We start from the raw sequence: 23519 nt of genomic DNA on the forward strand, positions 1-23519 counted from the left end.
GGACGCACATCTCGATGGATTTTATTTCGGATCTTCCTGTTTCTCAGAAGATGTCTGTCATCTGGGTGGTGTGTGACCGTTTCTCTAAGATGGTCCATTTGGTTCCCCTGCCTAAGTTGCCTTCTTCTTCCGAGTTGGTTCCTCTGTTTTTTCAAAATGTGGTCCGTTTGCATGGTATTCCGGAGAATATCGTTTCTGACAGAGGAACCCAGTTCGTGTCTAGATTTTGGCGAGCATTCTGTGCTAGGATGGGCATAGATTTGTCTTTCTCGTCTGCTTTCCATCCTCAGACTAATGGCCAGACCGAGCGGACGAATCAGACCTTGGAGACATATTTGAGGTGTTTTGTGTCTGCAGATCAGGATGATTGGGTTGCTTTTTTGCCTTTAGCGGAGTTTGCCCTCAATAATCGGGCCAGCTCTGCCACCTTGGTGTCTCCTTTTTTCTGTAATTCGGGGTTTCATCCTCGATTTTCTTCTGGTCAGGTGGAATCTTCGGATTGTCCTGGAGTGGATGCTGTGGTGGAGAGGTTGCATCAGATTTGGGGGCAGGTAGTGGACAATTTGAAGTTGTCCCAGGAGAAGACTCAGCTTTTTGCCAACCGCCGGCGTCGGGTTGGTCCTCGGCTTTGTGTTGGGGACTTGGTGTGGTTGTCTTCTCGTTTTGTCCCTATGAGGGTTTCTTCTCCTAAGTTTAAGCCTCGGTTCATCGGCCCGTACAAGATATTGGAGATTCTTAACCCTGTGTCCTTCCGTTTGGACCTCCCTGCATCTTTTTCTATTCATAATGTTTTTCATCGGTCATTGTTGCGCAGGTATGAGGTACCGGTTGTGCCTTCCGTTGAGCCTCCTGCTCCGGTGTTGGTTGAGGGCGAGTTGGAGTACGTTGTGGAAAAAATCTTGGACTCCCGTGTTTCCAGACGGAAACTCCAGTATCTGGTCAAATGGCAGGGATACGGTCAGGAGGATAATTCTTGGGTGACTGCCTCTGATGTTCATGCCTCCGATCTGGTCCGTGCCTTTCATAGGGCTCATCCTGGTCGCCCTGGTGGTTCTGGTGAGGGTTCGGTGCCCCCTCCTTGAGGGGGGGGTACTGTTGTGAAATTGGATTTTGGGCTCCCCCGGTGGCCACTGGTGGAATTGAACTGGTGTGCATCATCCCCTCTGTTCACCTGTTTCCATCAGGATGTGGGAGTCGCTATTTAACCTTGCTCCTCTGTCACTTCCATGCCGGTCAACATTGTAATCAGAAGCCTTTCTGTGCATGTTCCTGCTTCTAGACAACTCCCAGCTAAGTTGGACTTTAGTCCTCGTTTGTTTTTGCATTTTGTTCCAGTTCACAGCTGTAGTTTCGTTTCTGTGTCTGGAAAGCTCTTGTGATCTGAAATTGCCACTCTGATGTTATGAGTTAATACTAGAGTCTTAAAGTAATTTCAGGATGGTCTTTTGATAGGGTTTTCAGCTGACCATGAAAGTGCCCTTTCTGTCTTCCTGCTATCTAGTAAGCGGACCTCAATTTTGCTAAACCTATTTTCATACTACGTTTGTCATTTCATCTAAAATCACCGCCAATATATGTGGGGGCCTCTGTCTGCCTATCGGGGAAATTTCTCTAGAGGTGAGCCAGGACTATATTTTCCTCTGCCAGGATTAGTTAGTCCTCCGGCCGGCACTGGGCGTCTAGGGATAAAAAACGTAGGCAACGCTACCCGGCTACTGTTAGTTGTGCGGCAGGTTTAGTTCATGGTCAGTTTAGTTTCCATCCTTCCAAGAGCTAGTACTTATGTTTGCTGGGCTATGTTCTCTTGCCATTGAGAACCATAACAGGGTACCCCCTTTTCCAGTGATATACAGTATTATTATTTATTTGAATGACTTAGTGGTCTTTGTTTTCTTCTCTAAGCCATCCACAGCTACAGTACCTGTAACTTTTCTTTCTGTGAGTTATCGGATCAGAAATATCCCTTCGAGAGGCGCTAGCACAGCCTTTTGTTCCTTGTTTCAGCATTTTTAACTTCATGTAAAATATTTACTAATCTCCATATTATGAGTGCGTGGTTTTAATAAATTGTACTTTATTCTGAAGGCTATAGAAATTGCTTTTGCTTTGAATTACTGTAACCCGCTGCTTGTTTACTCATGCATAACACAACCCATATATTTATTCTTTTCATAGATATCTGCAGTGTGCACAGAACTTTGTGTTTAAGTACAATGGTTTATTTTTTATGTCATACAACCACATTTTTCAGTCTCTGACCTTGTTGAAATTGCAACAAAATTACAATAAGATAATTAACAAAAGAGATGAGAAGCAACATGGAAAGTCTTGGCAAATCAGTTTGAAAATGTAAAATCGAATTATAACATTTTATATTACTTTTAGTAGACGTTATTGTTCATTTTCTGCATTAAAGCCAAGCACAGAGTCTTACAGAAAGAACTTTATGTATGCCAGTGCTGTGGAGAAATTCTCTATATGCCATTATAATGCGTAGTCAGTCAGTCATGGATATTTAATCACGTTATCATTTAATAATGAAGGCAAAGGTTCCTTGGTGGCTAAAAATGTTACTGCCATTTTGATTACTTGTTCTAACCTAAAACTTATATACCTGCAAACCTACGCAACAGCATTACTCTTCCCTTCATTCAAAATCTTTTGGATGCAAGCACCCCAATTATAGTTTTAAGACTAATTTCTTGTCCACCATAATAACATATTTCTTTGGAAATATTAGTACTCCCTGTTGTGACATGTTAAATGTAGAAAAGGATATATTTCACAATTTTAGAAATTCCTGATATGGCAACTTATTTTGATTTTCAGCATACACTGCTCAAAAAAAAAAATAAAATAAAGGGAACACTTAAACAACACAATGCAACTCCAAGTACGGTAAATCACACGTCTGTGAAAAAAACCTGTCCAGTTATGAAGCAACACTGATTGTGAATCAATTTCTGCTTTTGTGCAAATGGAACAAACAACACTTAAAAATTATAGGCAATTGGCAAGACAACCCCTAGAAATGAGTGGTTTTGCAAGTGGTGACCACGGACTATTTCTCTGGTTTCAACCTTTTTGGTTGTTGTTTTGATCACTTTTGCATCTTGTCATTGCTCTCACCCCTAGAGGTACTGTACAGTAGCATGAGGTATTGTGGTATTGACTACAATCCACAGAAGTTGCTTAGGTAATGCAGATCATCCAGGATGGCACATCAATGCAAGCTGTGGCAAGAAGGGGAGCTGTTTTATATCAGCACAGTGTCTAGAGCATGGAGCAGATACCAGGAGACATGGAGGGGGCCGTAGGAGGGAAAAAAAAACAGCATCAAGACTGCTACCTCCTTGTCACAGTGTGACCCGACCCAACGAGTGGTCAAAGGATGGTACAACTTACAAACAGCGGGATGGAAAAGGTGAGAGGAAGGCCCTAGCCATAGAGAATGGGGAATGCTAACCACCTGAGCTCAAACCTTAGCCCATCCCTGCACTCCCCTAATGCCCTATGTGGGTCCCTTTCCCCGATGCCATCAGGATACCTAGTTGTCACCTATTTCTGCCCTGGCTAGTGCACTGGTCGGGAAGCAGCACTAGCCTCACCTCCACAGATAATTCACACAGAGGGAAGTGACAAGCACCAAAGGGAACAAAAACACCACAATTAGCTTATGAACACCTCTGCTAAGCTCCACACCACAGATAACAGCAACTGGACTCCAATATCCAGAAGTGGCTAACACCAGAGAGGCTGCTTCTGCTAGGCTGGTCTCCAGAAAGGAACTGTATCACCAACCATCCGCTGATGCATCAGGTGACCTTTCAAAAGATGGTGGGAGTGGTCACCACCTGCATCAGCTGACCCAGCAGCACAGCAGTAACATCAGATTGCCAGCGGCGGAAAAACTGACATTAACCACCGATGGTCCAAAAGGAAATAAGTTTTAAACTGAGTGAAACTAGAGCTGCCACAAATTCAAAAAAGGATCATGACACTCCTCCTTTGTGCAAGGAGGAGAAGTGCCAGAGCCCTGTAAAAATCCTCCAGCAGGCCACTAACATCCATGTATCTGCTCAAACTATCAGAAACAGACTCCATGGGGTTGGTATGAGGGCCTGACGTCCACAAGTTGGTGTTGAGCTTACAGCCCAACACCGTGGATGACGATTGGCATTTGCCGGAGAACACATAGATTGGCAGATTCTACACAGATGACAGCAGGTTCACACTGATAACATTGACACATGTGAAAGAGTCTGGAGATGCCTGATTTGGCAGTGGGTCAGAAATGGTATGGGGAGGCATTTCTTTGGAGAGTAGCAGGTCTCATTCCATCCACCAACACCTTGTTACACCACAGACTGTTCAAGAATTGACTGTTGCTTTAATCCAGGTCTGGGAGGAGACCCATCAGGAGAACAATGCTGAAGCATTGTAGTGCATGTGGAGGCCACACTACTGAGCATCATTTCCTTGTCTTGAGGCATTTTCACTGAAGTTGGATCAGTCTGCAGTTTGATTTTCCACTTTGATTTTGATTATCATTCCAAATCTGGAACTTCATGGGATAATATTTTTTATTTACATTGATCTTTGTTGTGTTTTATTGTTCTCAACGCATTCCATTGTTTCATGAATAAAGATTTGCAACTATAATATTTCATTCAGTGATATATAGGATGTAGTATTTTAGTGTCCCCTTCATTTTGTTGAGCAGTGTATACAAAACCCACAGCAAAAGTGTGAACAAACACAACAATTACAGATTATCACTTATCCTGTTAATAAATTGTCTGATCGGTGGGGGTCGCATCACTGTGACCACTTCTGATCATGAGCAAGGGGTCCTATATCCCAAGTTTAAATGCCATGGTGGCCGCTCAAAGTAACTTCAAATTTATTAATTGTATAGGGGATTGACAAAGATAGGTGAGCCCTTTGCAACCCCAATATATAAAAGGCATTTACAGGATGTTCAAGGACTCATGCCTCTGCTATACCTATAATTGTACTGTGTCCGAATATCTGAAAGCTAATTTCCAACAAGTCTCTGCTCTGAAGTTTTCGTCAGTTCTTGTGTCTTTTCATGAGTGTTCTAAAAGGTATGCAAAACTGGGCTAATTACAAACCACGTGCACAGCTTCTCACCTGATATATGTAGAAATCATAAACTTATTAGTGACCTGTTTTATTTTTCGCAAATTTAAGCAGTGTATAGGGAAAGTGGCTTATTATTTCCATTCTTGTAGGTATGACAGAATCATTTTGGAACCTGACCCTGTGCCAGTGTATGCATTAAAGTTGTTGGTGGCTTTGACTGAGTACAGTCCACTTTTAATCAGGTAAGTGTGCATTTAGATAAGAGGATTTTTTTTCATAAAGGTATTGATTTCTATGTTGTTTTTTTGCAAGCCTGGTTCTTTCACAGTACAGATACACTGCAAAATCACCGTGAATGTGAACTTTTGGAACAGCTGATTTGTTTTGATCATCCCATTCATTCCTATGTAGGGGGCTGTCAACATTTAGCCAACTCTTAGTTTTCTACTCTTATGTATATGACATTGGTACAGTACTCCCAGTACTGTTACCTTCTGTAGTTTGATAAAGAAAGATAATTTCTGTTCCTGAGTGCTGACGGGAAGAGCATTGTGTATGTATCATTTGCTCACCCAGTGTAGCATAGAAAATATTAGAGGAACAATGGAGAGATCGAAACACATGCAAGCAAAACACTGGACAGATGCACCCAAATCCAATTAGATTCCAGAACTCACTTTTCTGTGACACTGCACTATCCACCTCACTAATTTATTCTTTTTGTAGCTTTTCTTAAAAATCCCCAGTTACTTTACAAAAAAGTTTTTTTTTTTTCATTTACATTCAGATTTATGTTGCTATGTTTGTACTATACTGTTAAAAACAAAGCAAAAATCCATAATTAACTTTAGTAAATTAAACTTTGTTTCTCTTGTAATGAAAATGCATTGACCTGCAGAAGTCCTAGATGCAAAATATAAATGTTCTGCTCTGTGATTAATTGTTTTGGTAGATTTTCCTTTATGGAGTGTGAATAGAAATTGCCTGACCTTGCCTGAGCTGAGAAAACTGTGCTTATACTAATTTCTTTTTGTTGTTGTTTCATTTCTGAAAGGGACATGGAAGAGTGCAACCTTGTTCCTGTTCTTTTCCAAGTCATTTTGGTAAGAATAAGTTTAATTTTTGGATTCAGACTGTAAATGAATGTCTTACTGACAGGTGAAAGGGCCTGTGTGACCACAGAGGTTTGGATTCGGGTGTTATATAACTCCCTGTATAGTGCACATTATGCATAGTGCCATAGGTTTAAAGTCTGTCAGGGGACATCCGCTCTAAAAGGATACCTTAGATTGAGTTGGCTCTAGCCACTTCATCTGTCAGAACCCCAAAGGACCCCAGCCTTAACCCTTTTAGGAATGTTAACATTCAACAGGACGCCTTGGGTTGAGTCCACAGAGTGGCTTCTGGTTGTTGGGGGCAAGCTTGAGTCTAAAATGGTAAAACATAGTGGTTCAGAAAGTCAAGACAGGGACAGCATCTTAAGACAAAACTGTAGTAAGTGGAATATCAGATGTTATATATCAGAAGATCAGATGGTCAGACTAAACCAAGGTCAGACAGGCCAAGGGACCAAGGATGGTTGTGGGATCTTGCTCTGCATGCTGGGATCTCATAATCCTGAAGTTTGGGCACAACTCTTGCTAGAAATTTGTGTCCTTTTTGGAGGCATTGGACATAATTATGAGCATTTTTGACAATAACTTTTATTTAGAAAAGTAACACATCTTGAACTGCCCACTCTTATTAAATGAAGAGGCAGCCCCAAATCGTTGATGGGCACTCTGTAAGCCAAAAGCGACTAGTATGCTATGAATTTAAAATATTGCATCTTTTCTCTTGAATCAATTGTTTATTTGTGCTGAATTCAGCTATGCCTTCACATTTATTACAGAATATCCAATTTCTAAATAAAAGTAAAAAACTGCAATTGTGTTAAAAACGTTACTCACTTCTTTTCCCCCAGTGATCTAGAGCTGGCACTATAGCGGAGCATTCAGTCTTTGTTTAGTAACTATGCCACATGGCTGTGGTTATTTTTACTGACACTCCCGCTTCATGATGCCAGTAGTATTTAAAGTGAGCACGGCGGCCACTGATTGGCTGCAGCTATATCAAGTTGACCAGTAGAGGTGAAAGTGTGCACTTTTAGCTCTTAGGCCCCCTGTGTGGTTGCCCAGTTTACACCAATGGCTTGTCTGCTCCTGGCGCTCTGTATTTTGCTTCTTTTCAGTAATAAACAAAGACTGGGAGTAATACCGTAGCTAGTTTTAGTTGGATAACCCTTTAATTAGTTATTTGTGAATTTGCGAAGCATGTATTGAGATGATTACATATAAAGTATTGTAATATATACACGTATATATATGTGTGTGTGTATGTATGTATATATATATATATATATATATATATATATATATATATATATATATATATATATATATATATATATATATATATATATATATATATATATATATATATATATACCTGTGTTTTGAGAAATACCGATATAATACATTTTACTGGTCCCATTACATAAAGCTGTAAATCAATGAGCATCAAAGTAACTTTGCTGAGGAATTTAACAGTTCTCTGCCCTTGGGAAGTGACACTAGAGATACAGACGTGGTTTTAGGAAAGCGCTTTTCGTAAACCAGGATTATACCTGTAGCAGCTTTAATACTGTAATTACTGAAGGTATTCATGCATAGCATGGAGATAATGCTGCCTGCTCTACCTGAATGTGAAATAACCTGTATAATAAAACATCTGTGTGTTTTGTGCAGTTATGGGAGAAAATTAATTTATGACCTATAGTTATGGTGATAAACCACCCAGAGTAGGACAGAGATTCAGACGTAAACACTGGAAAAGTGACATTTGCTTTACCTGTACATAAAATAAGATAAAACTTTGGAAATGGAACATTGCCTTAAAATCCACTAAACCCCAGATTTATATGGCAGTGCTTAATATTCTTTTTTATTTTAAGGCAGGAACATTTCTCCAGAATTAATAGCAGCACTTTTGTGAAATAAATACTTTAAATGTAATCTATAAAGAATAGTTAGCTAGAATGATGTTGCTTGTCCAAGAAATTAAGGCTGTTAAGCTTTAAATCTCTAGATATACTGTGACTGGAAAATACTTTTTTTTACCGAGTTGCCATCTATTATATTGTTTATTTCCACCTACTTATCCATAAGAAAATGCCTGCTCTATTTGTCTTGTTATTGCTTTATTCAATCAAGCCTTGTTTGATGGATATGATAAAGGGTTTGAAGAAGAACTTTCAACACAGAAAGCATTTTCTTCCAACCCAGATGTGGCCATTGAAGCACGTCTATACCGTCCTAGACTTTAGGGATAATATTCACAGGTGATTGATTTTAGTGGCTTATCCATATATTAGGCCAATGTGTGATCTGTAGGTGACAAAGTGTGACGCCCGAGGAGACGGACAGAGAGTGGACCCTCTGGGTCACGGTACTGACGCACCCTAGGGCGAGCGATCCCGAGGGCTACCCCTATACAGGGACAGTTGGGAGCAGGCCGGAGGAGGTCGAATACCGCAACAGCTGGTGCCAAGAGGGACGGCTCAAGGAGAGGCGGGTAGGAATATCAACAGAAACAGGAGGAAGGAAGTAGGAGAGAACCGGAGGCAGGCAAGGGGAATGGAGGAAGGGAAAAGGGAAAAACAAGGGAATAAGTCTGCGAGGGCAGACCAGGCAGGAACGGTAGGAGACCGAACCACAAGGACCTGAGTTAAGCACAAAAAGCACAATAATAATCAGGCGCCTCCAATATGGAGGAGCCGCCTGATATAGCCGGAGGAGGTACCTGATTGAAGGAAGGGGAGGCGTGGAACAGGTTAAGAGGAGTGAGGGGCGCGCGCCCGCGTCCTAAGGCGCATGTGCGGGGCAGACACAGGACGGGGAAGAGAGGAAGCGCGGACACCACGCCGGAATCCCCGGACAGCAGGAGGAGGAACCAGGGAACCGGCGCGGCGCAGAGAGCGGCGACTGCAGCGAGAAGAGCCGGCAGGAGCAGGGACTGCAGCAGCGGGTATGACACAAAGTAAATATAAATATGCTGCAATACACTAGAGAACCACAAGGATGAGAGTAGCACTATATTGATAACAGTGCTCAACTAAGGGTACTGTCACACAGTGCAATTTTGATCGCTATGACAGTACGATTCGTGACGTTCCAGCGATATCCATACGATATCGCTGTGTCTGACACGGAGCAGCGATCAGGGACCCTGCTGAGAATCGTACGTCGTAGGAGATCGTTTGGAACTTTCTTTCGTCGCTGGATCTCCCGCTGTCATCGCTGGATCGTTGTGTGTGACAGCGATCCAGCGATGCGTTCGCTTGTAACCAGGGTAAACATCGGGTTACTAAGCGCAGGGCCGCGCTTAGTAACCCGATGTTTACCGTGGTTACAAGCGTAAAAGTAAAAAAAAAACAAACAGTACATACTTACATTCCGGTGTCTGTCCCCCGGCGTTCTGCTTCTCTGCATTGTGAGCGCGGGCCAGCCGGAAAGCGAGCACAGCGGTAACGCGGTGACATCACCGCTGTGCTTTCCGGCTGGCGCAGACACAGTGGAGAGAAGCAGAACGCCGGGGGACAGACACCGGAATGTGAGTATGTACTGTTTGTTTTTTTTTACTTTTACGCTGGAAACCACGGTAAACATCGGGTTACTAAGCGCGGCCCTGCGCTTAGTAACCCGGTGTTTACCCTGGTTACCCGGGGACCTCGGCATCGTTGGTCGCTGGAGAGCTGACTGTGTGACAGCTCCCCAGCGACCACACAACCACTTACCAACGATCATGGCCAGGTCGTATCGCAGGTTGTGATCGTTGGTAAATCGTATAGTGTGACAGTACCCTAAGAGTCATGGATTCCTCCCTCTGATTGGTTTCCCTTGATAACACAGACACTGTAATACACTAACACAAAGCTATTGGGACACCTACACATTTCATTTATGGAGCACACTAAACACAACCAACATTGTCATTACTCTGCGAAATGGGTCACCAGTATGCTGGAACAGAAAAGAGCCTTTGCAAAAAGTTCTCACATATTCAGAAGCATAGAATTATCCAAAGTGTCTTGGTATACCGAAGCCTTAACATTTTCCTTCACTGGAACTAAAGAAAATAAGCCAAACCCCCAAAAAACAACACCATACCAGTATTCCTCCTCCACCAAATTTTACAGGAAGAACAATGCAAACAAGCAGGTAACATTCTCCTGGCATTTGCCAATCCTAGACTCATCCATCAGACTACCAGATAGAGACATGCATGGTTCGTCACACATGTAACTTCTTTCCACTGCTCCATAGTCCAATGGCGGCATACTTTCCACCTCTCCATCCGATGCTTGATAATGTAATGCTTGCATGCAGCTGCCCAACCATCGAGCCCAATATTATTACCTTCCCGGCACACAGTTTTTGTGCTGATGTTAATTCTAGAGGAGGTTTGGAACTCTGCAGTTAAGTCAGTAGTGCATTGGTGACATTTATACACTTCAGCAGTTTTCATCTACGTTCTGTAATTTTCATGATCTACCACTTAGTTGTAGGGTTACTTAAAGCTAAAATTTCAACTGAGTTGAGGCATCCTATTACATTTCTACAGTTATATGAAAAAGTTTGGGCACCCCTATTAATCTTAAGCTTAATGTTTTATAAAAAATTGTTTTTTTTGCAACAGCTATTTCAGTTTCATATATCTAATAACTGTTGGACACAGTAATGTAAAGGAGGAGTCTCCTCTAGGTTTATGCCCGTTGTGTCCCCTGGTAACATGATTGATTTATTTGAAGCACAAGTCATAAAGGATGTTGAGGCATTGTTATACCATGAAGCCGCCAATAACATCACGATAAAAGAGGAAAGGGCGTTGCAGGAGATTAGGTCTTGGGAAGATACTGTAGTTAGGGCGGCCGACAAGGGGGGGGAAGATTGTACTACTCCCTAGGGCTTATTATATCAGTGAGGCCAAAAGACAATTATCAGATGGCGCTGTCTATAGGTTACTTCCTGGGAATCCTTTGCAGAAATTTAAAGGTGAATTGAGGTCTTATTTAAGGAAGTATGTTGAATTAGGAACAATTTCGCAGAAGAAAGCCGAAAGGTTGCTGCCGGGGTTCCCCACCAGGCCCCACTGGTACCATATCCCGAAGGTCCACAAGTCCATCACTCGTCCTCCCGGATGTCCCATCGTATCTGGGATAGGGTCGCTCACTGAGCCCCTGTCCCAGTATATAGATTGGTTGTTGCGCCCGATGTTGAGAGACATTCCTTCTTATCTTAAGGACACTAATTCCTTTTTAAAGAGCATACAGGGTTTTGATTGGCAGGATGGTTTTTCTTTAGCGTTGATTGCCATTTAAAGTCTTTACACCAGGATCCCCCAAGCAACGGGTAGATACCATTAAGACTATTTTGAGTACCACGGATAAAAGTGATAATTTCATCGGCTTTATTTGTGAAGGGTTAAAATTCGTACTTACCCATAATGCTTTCACTTTTCTTGATGACTGGTATTTGCAGCAAGAGGGTACCGCGATGGGGACCCTGGCAGCTTGTACTTTTGCGAATTTGTTCCTTGGTTTCTTTGAGGAGAAATACGTTTATTCAGATAGTAACATTTTCCTGCAACACATTAAGTATTTCCGTAGATATGTCGATGACATTGTCATAATTTGGGATGGCTCAAAGGGTGCGTTCGACGACTTTGTGGCACATCTAAATCAGATCAATGATCTGAATATGGTCTTCACGTCGGTTTTTGGGGGTGAACGGCTAGAGTTCCTAGATGTTCTGGTGGAGAGCAAAGAAGGTAAGGTCTGCACTTCACTTTTCTGTAAACCAGTAGCGGCCAACACATTGATGCATTACAACAGCTATCACCCTATGCACACTAAACGAGCAGTCCCATACAGCCAATTCCTGAGGGTTAGCAGGGTGAATAACACCGAGGAAGGGTTCTCACGCCAAGCTGATGAGATGAAGGTCAGATTTAGAAACAGAGGTTACCCAGAGAGATTATTGGTATCGGCCCTAGATAGAGTGAAAAATGAGAGGACAGCAGAAGTCACCATAAAACCGCCCCTCCAGAGACAGGACACTAATAAGAGGTTTAATTTCTGTTTTAAATATAGTAATATGGACCAGCAAATTAGGTTAGCCATAAAAAAGAATTGGCACCTTTTAGAAAGAGACAAAGAGTTGTCTGACGTGGCAGCTAGAGGTCCTCTAATAGCCAATAGGAGAAGTGCCAGATTGCGAGATAGATTGGTGGGAAACCGTGTGACTAAACCTAGTACCAATTGGTTGAAAGGGGTGTCCCCTAAGGGGAACTTCAGGTGTGGCCATTGCTCGTGCTGTCAGCAGCATCTCACGGACCGCCACCTCCGAATAGGTGCTGTGTCGCACGTGGTTAATGACTTTATCACCTGTAAGACCGACCATGTAGTATATATTGTGTTCTGTCCCTGTAGTCGTTTCTACATCGGCAAAACCATTCGTCCGATGTATGTTCGCTTTAGAGAACACTGCAGGTCCGTAGTATCAGGAAAAGGGGTCCCGCGGTTTATTACACATATGAGAGAGAGACATGGAGGTAGGACAGAGTGCCTTACCTTTGCTGGCATTGAAAGGGTTGTTTTGCCGGTCCAGGGTGGTGATTTGGACAATCTTCTCTTGAGGAGCGAAGCCAGGTGGATCCTGTGCAGCAATGCTATGGGTCCGCTTGGCTTCAATGACAGGGTCGATATGTCTATATTCCTGTAGGTGGCGTGGAAGTACCCTATCCCGTATAATGAATATGATTGGCTGTTTGTAGAGCGGTTTATTTAATCTTGGTCAAACACTTTCCCTGTAGCGAAGTATGCCCCACATTTCATATGTACTTTCATTAACCTGTTTGTAGCTGCTTTTTGTTTTTAAATTGTCTTTTAATATGTACTTTTTGTATCTGCTGGTTTGTGGGAGGGACTGGGTGGCGGGGTGTGTCTGGCCGGTACACTATATCCGCTGCCGGTTCTGAGCACAAATCGACCCGTAGAAGCGCAGGACACTTCCTGCCCTCTTGGTTTTTCCTGGCTACCTGATTTCTCCTGCCATCCCTGTGGTACCGTACAACAGCTTATTCTGTGGCTCCAGCCCAGGGACCCCTGTTTAAGTACAGAGTTCTGTACAGGGGGTTAGAGGATGAAGGCTAGGGCAACCCCTTGGATCTGATAAGAGGAGTGGCTTGCGTTAAGCCTCTCCATAGCAGCCATTTTAGAGCTGTCTGGTGACCACTGACAGAGCTTTATTACATTACCATAAACAAACATATGTTTGTGCTGTGTGGCTCTTTTACAAATTGGCAGTTGTCTACTCTTAAAAAAAAAAACAACTATTTGTATGACTTATATGTTCTTTACATTTATTTTATAATTAAGGCTTTTTTTGTCTTTGTTAAGGTGTTAAAATTGTCCTGGTAGCACTGTATGAGACTTGGTTAAGTGCCAGAGCAACCAGTATGATCCTATGTGGCAGCCCGTCTTCACCTCTGCGCATCCTCGACCCGGCATCTTGGGCAACTTTAGCTCTTACTAGGCCCTGCTCGCCATGAGAAGGGTTAGTTAGCAATAGAGATACCCTGGAACCCAGGCCGAGGATGACAGAAGACCAAACTAGATGTTTGATCAGGGCAGTGTAAAGTCAATTGCTCATCTCTACCATCAACCACTTATAGGCTATATTAGAGACTTTCTTATTTCTACACATTTTTTTTAAGTACTAAAACACTGAGTGCCCTAGACTTTATTGGTATCTTGTAGCACAAAGCATTAATGAAGCTCAATTGTAATGTTATTCTAGAATAATTTAAATCTAAAAGTGAAGACAGACACAAAAAAATACAATTTATGCACGCTGTAAAACTTTTGTTTGTTGAAGAAAGCCCTTCAAGGTAGCTGAATCCAGGTTATTGCATATATAAAAGGCCCTATAAAAAATGATGGATTTTACTACTAAAATATGAAGTTAATGATTAGCAACTCTGAACTTTTCTGCTCTTTCAGGCATCATTTGTAAACTGTATTTCACTGCATATATAATATTGAATTTTATACTATTAGTTTTTAATGTATGTGTTTTCAAGAATGGAACAGTGATTTATTGTGTTTTTTTCTAAGCATTTATTGCACCTTTTGGCATTTTTTTAAGAGAATAATCTTCAGCACAATCTATTTATTTTTAAGAATACTTTTGTTAAAATGTGTGTATAGAAGAAGGAACTTCAGATGTTGATCATTAGAGATTATACGCTTAGGTTTTCTAAACTATAAATGGAAGGTAATCCGATTATTGTCCTCCACTCTGAAATATTGCATTTTATACTCCTTCCATTAAATTGAGATGTGTGTGCATGTTTGTCAGTGCGCATATGCATTTTATATAATTTGCAAACTCTGGCATACGAGAATCCAATCCAAGGCTGTAGATCAGTGCCGTTATTGTGTATGGTCTTGGCATGCAATCAAGATTTACAGTAGCTTAATCTGTTAAAGAAACATCAAAGTGCTAAGTTGACAGTTCATGGACGTTCACAGAAAATCAAAGTACAAATTACAACAAGGAATTGCCAAACACGGCTTAACACAATTTGCTTGCTTAGTAATATTGATGTTTATTTTTGACTACAGCGTCTACATTCAACCAGTTAAAGAATAGGTACTTGTTTTTGTTAGTGGGAACTTAAAAATCTTGTGAGGCTAATTGTGATTGGTAATTTGACAGATATAAAGGTTTTATCTAATTTTAATAATATGAACAGCCACATTCGTATGATACTTAGAGCTGTTTATGGTTTTCTAGGCAGAAATCTTAAGACTACCTCTAAACCAAGGGTGCTCCACCTTTTTGTGTCCAAGGGCCCCATTGTCAGATCATATCAACCCCAAGGGCCCCAATTCTACTGTAGTTTTATTGTCTATTGAAAGTATGGTAATACATATGAATTTGCTGCTGGTTCCATTTTTGGAGCTCTTATCTATCAGGAAGGTAGATGTATCCTTCTCAATGGTTTTCTGTCCAGAAAGGAGATCATGCATTCAGATTTCCCCATTGTTGTATATGCTATATGCTGAAATGGGCGAGTGTTTCCCATCTCCCATAGACTGCAATAAATAAAGTAGTGCTCATGCATCGTTACGTCTTCACCTTATCTACTCCTTTGTGGGCCACATGAGTCAGGACTCGCCCATTTTGCCAAAAATATGCCTGCCTCAGAAAGGATCAGATAGCACCCCATTCATAAATACCTGTCCTTATGGTGCCATGTAACACTGGACTTGTCTGTGTCGTGCAAAATATATGTGGCTAGACACTATAATCTCTGTGAGCACATGGTTACTAGCCAAACAGAAAGGCATCCAGGCCCATGGCCCCTGTGCCACAGGTTGTGCACCCTGGCTTTAAAAGGAACCAGTCACCTGATTAATGCTACTTAAACCGTGGGCAACATTACTTAGAGCCTGGCTGCATAACTAGTCCAGGCTACCTCTGACCAGCTCTTTGCAGCTCCGCTGCAGGTGATTAGCAGGTCTCCCTTTATGTACACAGAGGTGCTGTGAATAGCTGGCTGGGTGCAGAGCCAGACTACTCTTGTCTCTGGCTATTGGCCCCATCTGGATCTGTAAAGTGTGAAGTATATTTATATGAAATGCCACAGCATTCCAGTGAGAAATATACCCATCTACAATCGTGCAGCCAGCCTCTGATTCATGCTGTCCAAAATTTGGGAGTCGTAAACTAAGCGACAGGTTCCCTTTAGGAAGTGCTTCTCTAGATTCAAGAGAATATGTCAGGAGCTTTTTGCTATGTAATCTGAAGACCGCATGATATAAGGTTTAAAACAAAGATTTCAGCACTGTCTTTTTTTTCAAGCTCCAGGTTTTGTTTTCTTGCAATGATTGTTTCAGAACCTGGAGCTTATCATTGCTGTAACACAGCAATGCATGCCAGCTAGTCCGACACATCCCCCTCCTGTGTTAGGCAGCTCAGGGTCTATAGCCATTGTACATACAGAGCCTGGTGTGGGCGGGGTTACCTTCCTCAGCTCTGCTTCATTCTAAATATTATAGCTCTGATTGCATCAGAACGGCTGCTCCCAGTAATCTAAGCGATAAGTCTGTGGATTCAGCTTCTCTTTGCCTTCATCAGGCTGTTATCAGATGAGGTAGAGCAAAACTTGCTAACAGATCCCTTTAAAGAGTAAGGATTACTGTTTTTCACTACACCTACTTTATTATATTTGTTAACCTGGTGCCAGTTCCGTTAATTAAAACACCCTTCATTTAGTAAGAATAGTCCAACTTTTGTAGGATCTATTCCAATTTTTGCCAAAAACTTTATGTAACATGAACTAAACATGCCTTCTTTATAGTGAAAACACAATAATGATTAGGATACATGGTTATTCTCCGCAGTCTGAGCTCAGTATGTAGTGTGGCAGGCCTCCAGAGGAAGGTCACTTAGTCAACCTAGTGCAAGCAGATGTGAGTTGATAATTATTCAGCTGACTAACAAAAGTGCAAATAGATTAAAGGGCCACTGTCACCCCCCCCCCCCCCAGCCATTATAAACTAAAAGAGCCACCTTGTGCAGCAGTAATGCTGCAGTCTAACAAGGTGGCTCTTTTAGTTTTTGATTCATTTATTACCTCAATAAAGTGTTTTAAAAATTGGCCACACATACCAGATATTGTACCAGGAGGCGGTCCGAAGCGTCCTGTATGAATCCCCCAACTGCCGTCACTCTTCTCTTCAGGGCCGATGGTACCCGCCCCCTTCGCGTTGTTGCTTCTTAAATCCGGCGCCTGCGCTGTGCGTGCCTGCCTGGGGCCTGCGCAGTGTTCTTTGTCAGTCACATCTCAGATGCCGGGTGCCTGACTGCGCCCTGTTACTGAATCCCCACCCCGCACTGTGTTATTCATTATGCACAGTGCGGGGCTGGGGTTCCTGGGAAAGTGGGGGAGCGTCAGAGATGGGAGAGCGTCCGAGATGGGGGAGCACCTGAACAGCGCAGTGCACATGCCCAGGAATGCCAGCCCCACACTGTGCATAATGAATAACACAGTGTGGGGCGGGGATTCAGTAACAGGGCGGCCGCACTGCCCGCACAGGCGCAGTCAGGCACCCGGCATCTGAGCTGTGACTGACAAAGAACACTGCGCAGGCCCCAGGCAGGCACGCACAGCGCAGGTGCCGGATTTAAAAAGCAACAACACGAAGGGGGCGGGTACCATCGGCCCTGAAGAGAAGAGTGATGGCAGTTGGGGGATTCATACAGGATGCTTCGGACCGCCTCCTGGTACAATATCTGGTATGTGTGGCCAATTTTTAAAACGCTTTATTGAGGTAATAAATGAATCAAAAACTAAAAGAGCCACCTTGTTAGACTGCAGCATTACTGCTGCACAAGGTGGCTCTTTTAGTTTATAACGGCTGGAGGGGGTGACAGTGGCCCTTTAAGTAGACTATATGATGATTTATTGAGCCCAAAATTAAGAAGCTGATTGCATATCTAACTTATACTGAACTAGAAAACGTTGTCTTTTTTGGCGATTACATTCCAGTTTTAATCCCTTCACCACCCTGGGTTTTTCTGTTTTTGAGTTTTCGTTTTTTGCTCCCCTTCTTTCCAGAGCCATAACTTTTTTTTATTTTTCCATCAATATAGCCATGTGAGAGCTTGTTTTTTTGCTGGATGAGTTGTACGTTTGAATGACACCATTGGTTTTACCATATATTGTACTAGATAATGGCAAAAAAATTCAAGGTGCTGTGAAATTGCAAAATAAGTGCAATTCTACATTTTTTTTTTTTTTACCATATGCACTAAATGCTAAAACTGACCTGCCATTATAATTATCCAGGTTATGACGAGTTTGTGTATACCAAACATGTATAGTTTCTGTTTTATTCAAGTGGTGAAAAAAAAAACAACAAAGTTTGTAAAAAATAAATTAAAAAAGTCTACATTTTTCGTGATCTGGGGCTGGGTCAGGGCTTATTTTGTGCATGCCACGTTGACATTTTTATTGATACCATTTTGTGGATAGATGCCATCTTTTGATCGCCGGTTATTGCATTTTAGTGCAATGTTGCGACGACCAACAAAAACTTAATTCTCGCATTTGATTTTTTTATTTATACCGTTTACCGATCGGATTAATTATTTTTTATGTAATAGATCGGGCAATTCTGACCACGGCAATATCAAATATGTTTTTTTTTTTAGTTTTTTTGTTGTTTTTTTTCATTGTTTTATTTTGAATTGGGGGTGATTTAAACTGTTTTACTTGTATTTTTTTTTTTTAAACTGTCTTCAGTAGTCTCCTTGGTAGACTAGAAGCGGCAATCTTCTAATTGTTTGTGCTACACAGAGCAGGTCTTCAGCCTTCAGCCATACTACTGTATGTATAGCTAAAATGCTCATCTGCTATGAGTGCCAGCCACTGGGTGGTGCACATAACAGTTAGGCAATGACATCCACAAAGGTCTCCTGCAAACTCCTGGTTGTCATGCCAACCGACAGGCGACCCGCAGTCATGTGACATAGGCGCCGATAGGCTGGATTTGTGACTCGCTTCCGGCACTATCATGTTAAATGCCGCTGTCAGAGTTTGACCACGGCATTTAACTTATTGGCCGCGGGCAGATCGCGTTTGACCTGCGGTTGTTTGGGGCACATGTCAGCTGATAATATCAGCTGACATGTGCCAGTAAAGTTGCGAGCTCATTGCCAAAGCCCGCATCAAACAAGTTCTCAGAAACCTCTAAATCATTAAATGCAGTGTCTAATGTAGGCATTAGATTTCTGTATTAGACACAAATTGTATCCAGTTCTTGGACAAAAATTATTTTACCCTTAAGCCAATAAACAATGCTAGGCTAATGAATCATAAAACATTTCAGCTTGGGTCGCGGGAAAGTTTCCTGATTCTCTTATGAGAGGTATACAAGGTCAATGATCAAATTAAGTCCTGATCAGAAGTACAAACAAAAGAATACGCATTACATTTTTCTTCTGCCGGTAGTTTTTGTTCTCAGGCCATATTTAATATTCTGTGAAGATTCAGTCCCAAGATAGGAATGTTAGCAATGTTGTCCAGCTCATCTTCACATAGTATTGATTAACAGACAAATTTTACTGCCTGTGTGAAGATTCATCATCTTTAGTGTATGGTGTACTGTAAACCAACAAAACATTTTTTATGTAGCTGGTACTTGGAGACTTAAAACTTTTCTGATTTTTTTTTTTTTTATTAATAAATAAATGGTATTTTGTGAAAGTTCTTTTTATTTGTACTGCACCCTGATACCTGTTTTATCCCTTCTATTTATACCCTTCTCATGAATGTGCTTCAGCACTTTCAGATATTTATCCTGTGATATTGCAGGGGCCAATAATTCAGTTAAAATCAAGACCAGGGAAAAGTGGATCCCAAGGGTCTTTTAAGCAGGCTGCCCACAAAGAGCAAAAATCCATTATATAGGAAATTGATTAACATATCACAATGATCCTAAAAGAGTTCCTACAATTGTTCGTTTTCACTCTGCCCATATAAAAGATGCAATCAATGATAAACAAGCATTTTTTTCATTCCTTGTTTAATTACTGGCTAGAATTCACTAGGCAATATTCTAAAGGCCCCGTCTCACTAAGCGATTTACCAACGATCACGACCAGCGATATGACCTGGCCGTGATCGTTGGTAAGTCGCTGTGTGGTCGCTGGGGAGCTGTCACACAGACCGCTCTCCCCAGCGACCAACGATCAGGGGAACGACTTCGGCATCGTTGAAACTGTCTTCAACGATGCCGAAGTCCCCCTGCAGCACCCGGGTAACCAGGGTAAACATCGGGTTACTAAGCGCAGGGCCGCGCTTAGTAACCCGATGTTTACCCTGGTTACCAAAAAAAACAAACAGTACATACTCGCCTTTCGGTGTCCAGGTCCCCTGCCGTCTGCTTCCTGCTCTGACTGAGCCGCCGTACACTGAGAGCAGAGCGCAGCGGTGACGTCACTGCTGTGCTCTCACTTCTCACTGTACGGCCGGCAGTCAGTGAGAGCAGGAAGCAGACTGCAAGGGACCTGACAGACATCAGATGGTGAGTATGTACTGTTTGTTTTTTTTTACATTTACGCTGGTAACCAGGGTAAACATCGGGTTACTAAGCGCGGCCCTGCGCTTAGTAACCCGATGTTTACCCTGGTTACCAGTGAAGACATCGCTGGATCGGTGTCACACACACCGATTCAGCAATGTCAGCGGGGCCTCAACGACCAAAAAAAGGTCCAGGCCATTCCGACACGACCAGCGATCTCGCAGCAGGGGCCTGATCGCTGGTACGTGTCACACATAGCGAGATCGCTATGGAGGTCGCTGTTGCGTCACAAAACTTGTGACTCAGCAGCGATCTCGCTAGCGATCTCGCTATGTGAGACGGGGCCTTAAAACTAATACCCTCTCAAGAAAATCCTAAAAAAAAACTCTTGATATCTATATATTCTATATTTACACTTTTTACCCCTACATCTGTGTTTTCCATTCCCTAGTTTAAGTACTCTCTCCTTCCTCTAAATTATCTTTGGACTGAGAACAGAAAAGTAGTTTCTTAGCAAAATCTTTACAAGAACACTCCAACTATCTAGCATCATTTGTATGATTAGTCTCCTGATATGGTACGGAGGGATCTTTTGGTTTGTAGGGCCTGGATGTGATCTTAGTCTAGCAGTCTTGCTCCCTCTTAGGGTACTGTCACACAGTGCAATTTTGATCGCTACGACGGTACGATTCGTGACGTTCTAGCGATATTGTTACGATATCACAGTGTCTGACACGCAGCAGCGATCAGGGACCCTGCTGAGAATCGTACGTCGTAGCAGATCGTTTGGAACTTTCTTTCGTCGCTTGATCACCCGCTGACATCGCTGGATCGTTGTGTGTGACACCGATCCAGCGATGTGTTCGCTTGTAACCAGGGTAAACATCGGGTAACTAAGCGCAGGGCCGCGCTTAGTAACCCGATGTTTACCCTGGTTACCAGCGTAAACGTAAAAAAAACAAACAGTACATACTCACATTCCGGTGTCAGTCCTCCAGCGTCTCAGCTTCTCTGCACTGTGAGCGCCTGCCGGCCGGAAAGCGAGCACAGCGGTGACGTCTGACGTCACCGCTCTGCTTTCCGGCTATGGTGCTTACACAGTGGAGAGAAGCAGAACGCCGGGGGACAGACACCGGAATGTAAGTATGTACTGTTTGTTTTTTTTACGTTTACGCTGGTAACCAGGGTAAACATCGGGTTACTAAGCGCGGCCCTGCGCTTAGTAACCCGATGTTTACCCTGGTTACCCGGGGACTTCGGCATCGCTCCAGCGCCGTGATTGCAAAGTGTGACCGCAGTCTACGACGCTGGAGCGATAATCATACGACGCTGCGACGTCACGGATCGTGCCGTCGTAGCGATCAAAATTGCACTGTGTGACGGTACCCTTAGGCACTGAATTATAGGATGTGTCCATAAGCAATTGATGCTTTAGAAGACTAAACTCTAAAAGTGATGTAATTTACTTAGTACATGCAGACAGGAGAACATCATTTGCAGCAGAAATAGGAATCAAACAGGACTACACTGCTGTTACTCTACATGTTGTATCTGGTACATACTGTTTGTCACGGTTGTCACTGAATTTTAAACAATAGAAGCTGTTTTCCTTGTCAGTGTAAAATTTTAGACAGGGTAAAAGTTTTAAGAAAGCTAAAGCATTTATCATTTAAGTGAAAGGTTGTTACCATTCTCACAGTTTATGACCAGTTATCGTAATGTTGATTCTCTAATTAAAATTTGATTGACCTTTGTTAGACTTAGGTGCAGAGTCTAATAAGGGTACTGTCACACAGTGCAACTTTGATCGCTACGACGGCACGATTCGTGACGTTCTAGCGATATCGTTACGATCTCGCAGTGTCTGACACGCTACTGCGATCAGGGACCCTGCTGAGAATCGTACGTCGTAGCAGATCGTTTGAAACTTTCTTTTGTCGCTGGATCTCCCGCTGTCATCGCTGGATCGTTGTGTGTGACAGCGATCCAGCGATGCGTTCGCTGGTAACCAGGGTAAACATCGGGTTACTAAGTGCAGGGCCGCACTTAGTAACCCGATGTTTACCGTGGTTACCAGCGTAAAAGTAAAAAAAAAAAAAACCGTACATACTCACCATCTGATGTTCGTCAGGTCCCTTGCCGTCCGCTTCCCGCTCTGACTGTCTGCCGGCCGGAAAGTGAGAGCAGATCACAGCGGTGACGTCACTGCTGTGCTGCGCTCTCACTGTACGGCGGCACTCAGTCACAGCAGGAAGCAGACAGCAAGGGACCTGACGGACATCAGATGGTGAGTATGTACGGTTTGTTTTTTTTTTACTTTTACGCTGGTAACCACTGTAAACATCGGGTTACTAAGCGCGGCCCTGCGCTTAGTAACCCGATGTTTACCCTTGTTACCCGGGGACTTCGGCATCGCTCCAGCGCCGTGATTGCTAAGTGTGACCGCAGTCTACGACGCTGGAGTGATAATCATACGACGCTGCGACGTCACGAATCGTGCCGTCGTAGCGATCAAAATTGCACTGTGTGACAGTACCCTAAAGGTACCTTCACACTAAGCGACGCTGCAGCGATACAGACAACGATGCCGATCGCTGCAGCGTCGCTGTTTAGTCGTTGTGTGGTCGCTGGAGAGCTGTCACACAGACGGCTCTCCAGCGACCAACGATGCCGAAGTCCCCTGGTAACCAGGGTAAACATCGGGTTACTAAGCGCAGGGCCGCGCTTAGTAACCCGATGTTTACCCTGGTTACCATTGTAAATGTAAAAAAAAAAAACACATACTCACATTCCGGTGCCCGGCGTCCGCTTCCCTGCACTCCTCCTGCATCCCGTGTCAGCGCCGAACATCTCCGGCATCTCCCACAGAGCAGAGCGGTGACGTCACTTACACAGGATGCAGGAGGAGTGCAGGGAAGCGGACGCCGGGCACCGGAATGTGAGTATGTGTTGTTTTTTTTTACATTTACAATGGTAACCAGGGTAAACATTAGGTTACTAAGCGCGGCCCTGCGCTTAGTAACCTGATGTTTACCCTGGTTACCAGTGAAGACATCGCTGGATCGGTGTCACACACACCGATCCAGCGATGTCAGCGGGAGATCCAGCGACGAAATAAAATTCTGGACTTTCAGCAACGACCAGCGATCTCACAGCGGGATCCTGATCGCTGCTGCGTGTCAAACACAACGATATCGCTAGCCAGGACGCTGCAACGTCA

General features: G+C 43.1%; 1 protein-coding gene across 2 annotated transcripts in view; it reads left to right on the top strand.

Moving 5' to 3' along the window:
* Positions 1-23519, top strand: part of ULK4 (unc-51 like kinase 4) — a 1043381-nt gene that overhangs the window by 485991 nt on the left and 533871 nt on the right. For both annotated transcript variants that reach the window (XM_077269069.1, XM_077269068.1), the window contains exons 30-31: positions 5256-5348; positions 6161-6209. In XM_077269069.1, the coding sequence (XP_077125184.1) occupies positions 5256-5348; positions 6161-6209 (142 nt within the window). The remainder of the gene's footprint in view (positions 1-5255; positions 5349-6160; positions 6210-23519) is intronic.

Source organism: Ranitomeya variabilis, chromosome 6 (assembly GCF_051348905.1).
Source record: "Ranitomeya variabilis isolate aRanVar5 chromosome 6, aRanVar5.hap1, whole genome shotgun sequence".
NCBI classification, from domain to species: domain Eukaryota; kingdom Metazoa; phylum Chordata; class Amphibia; order Anura; family Dendrobatidae; genus Ranitomeya; species Ranitomeya variabilis.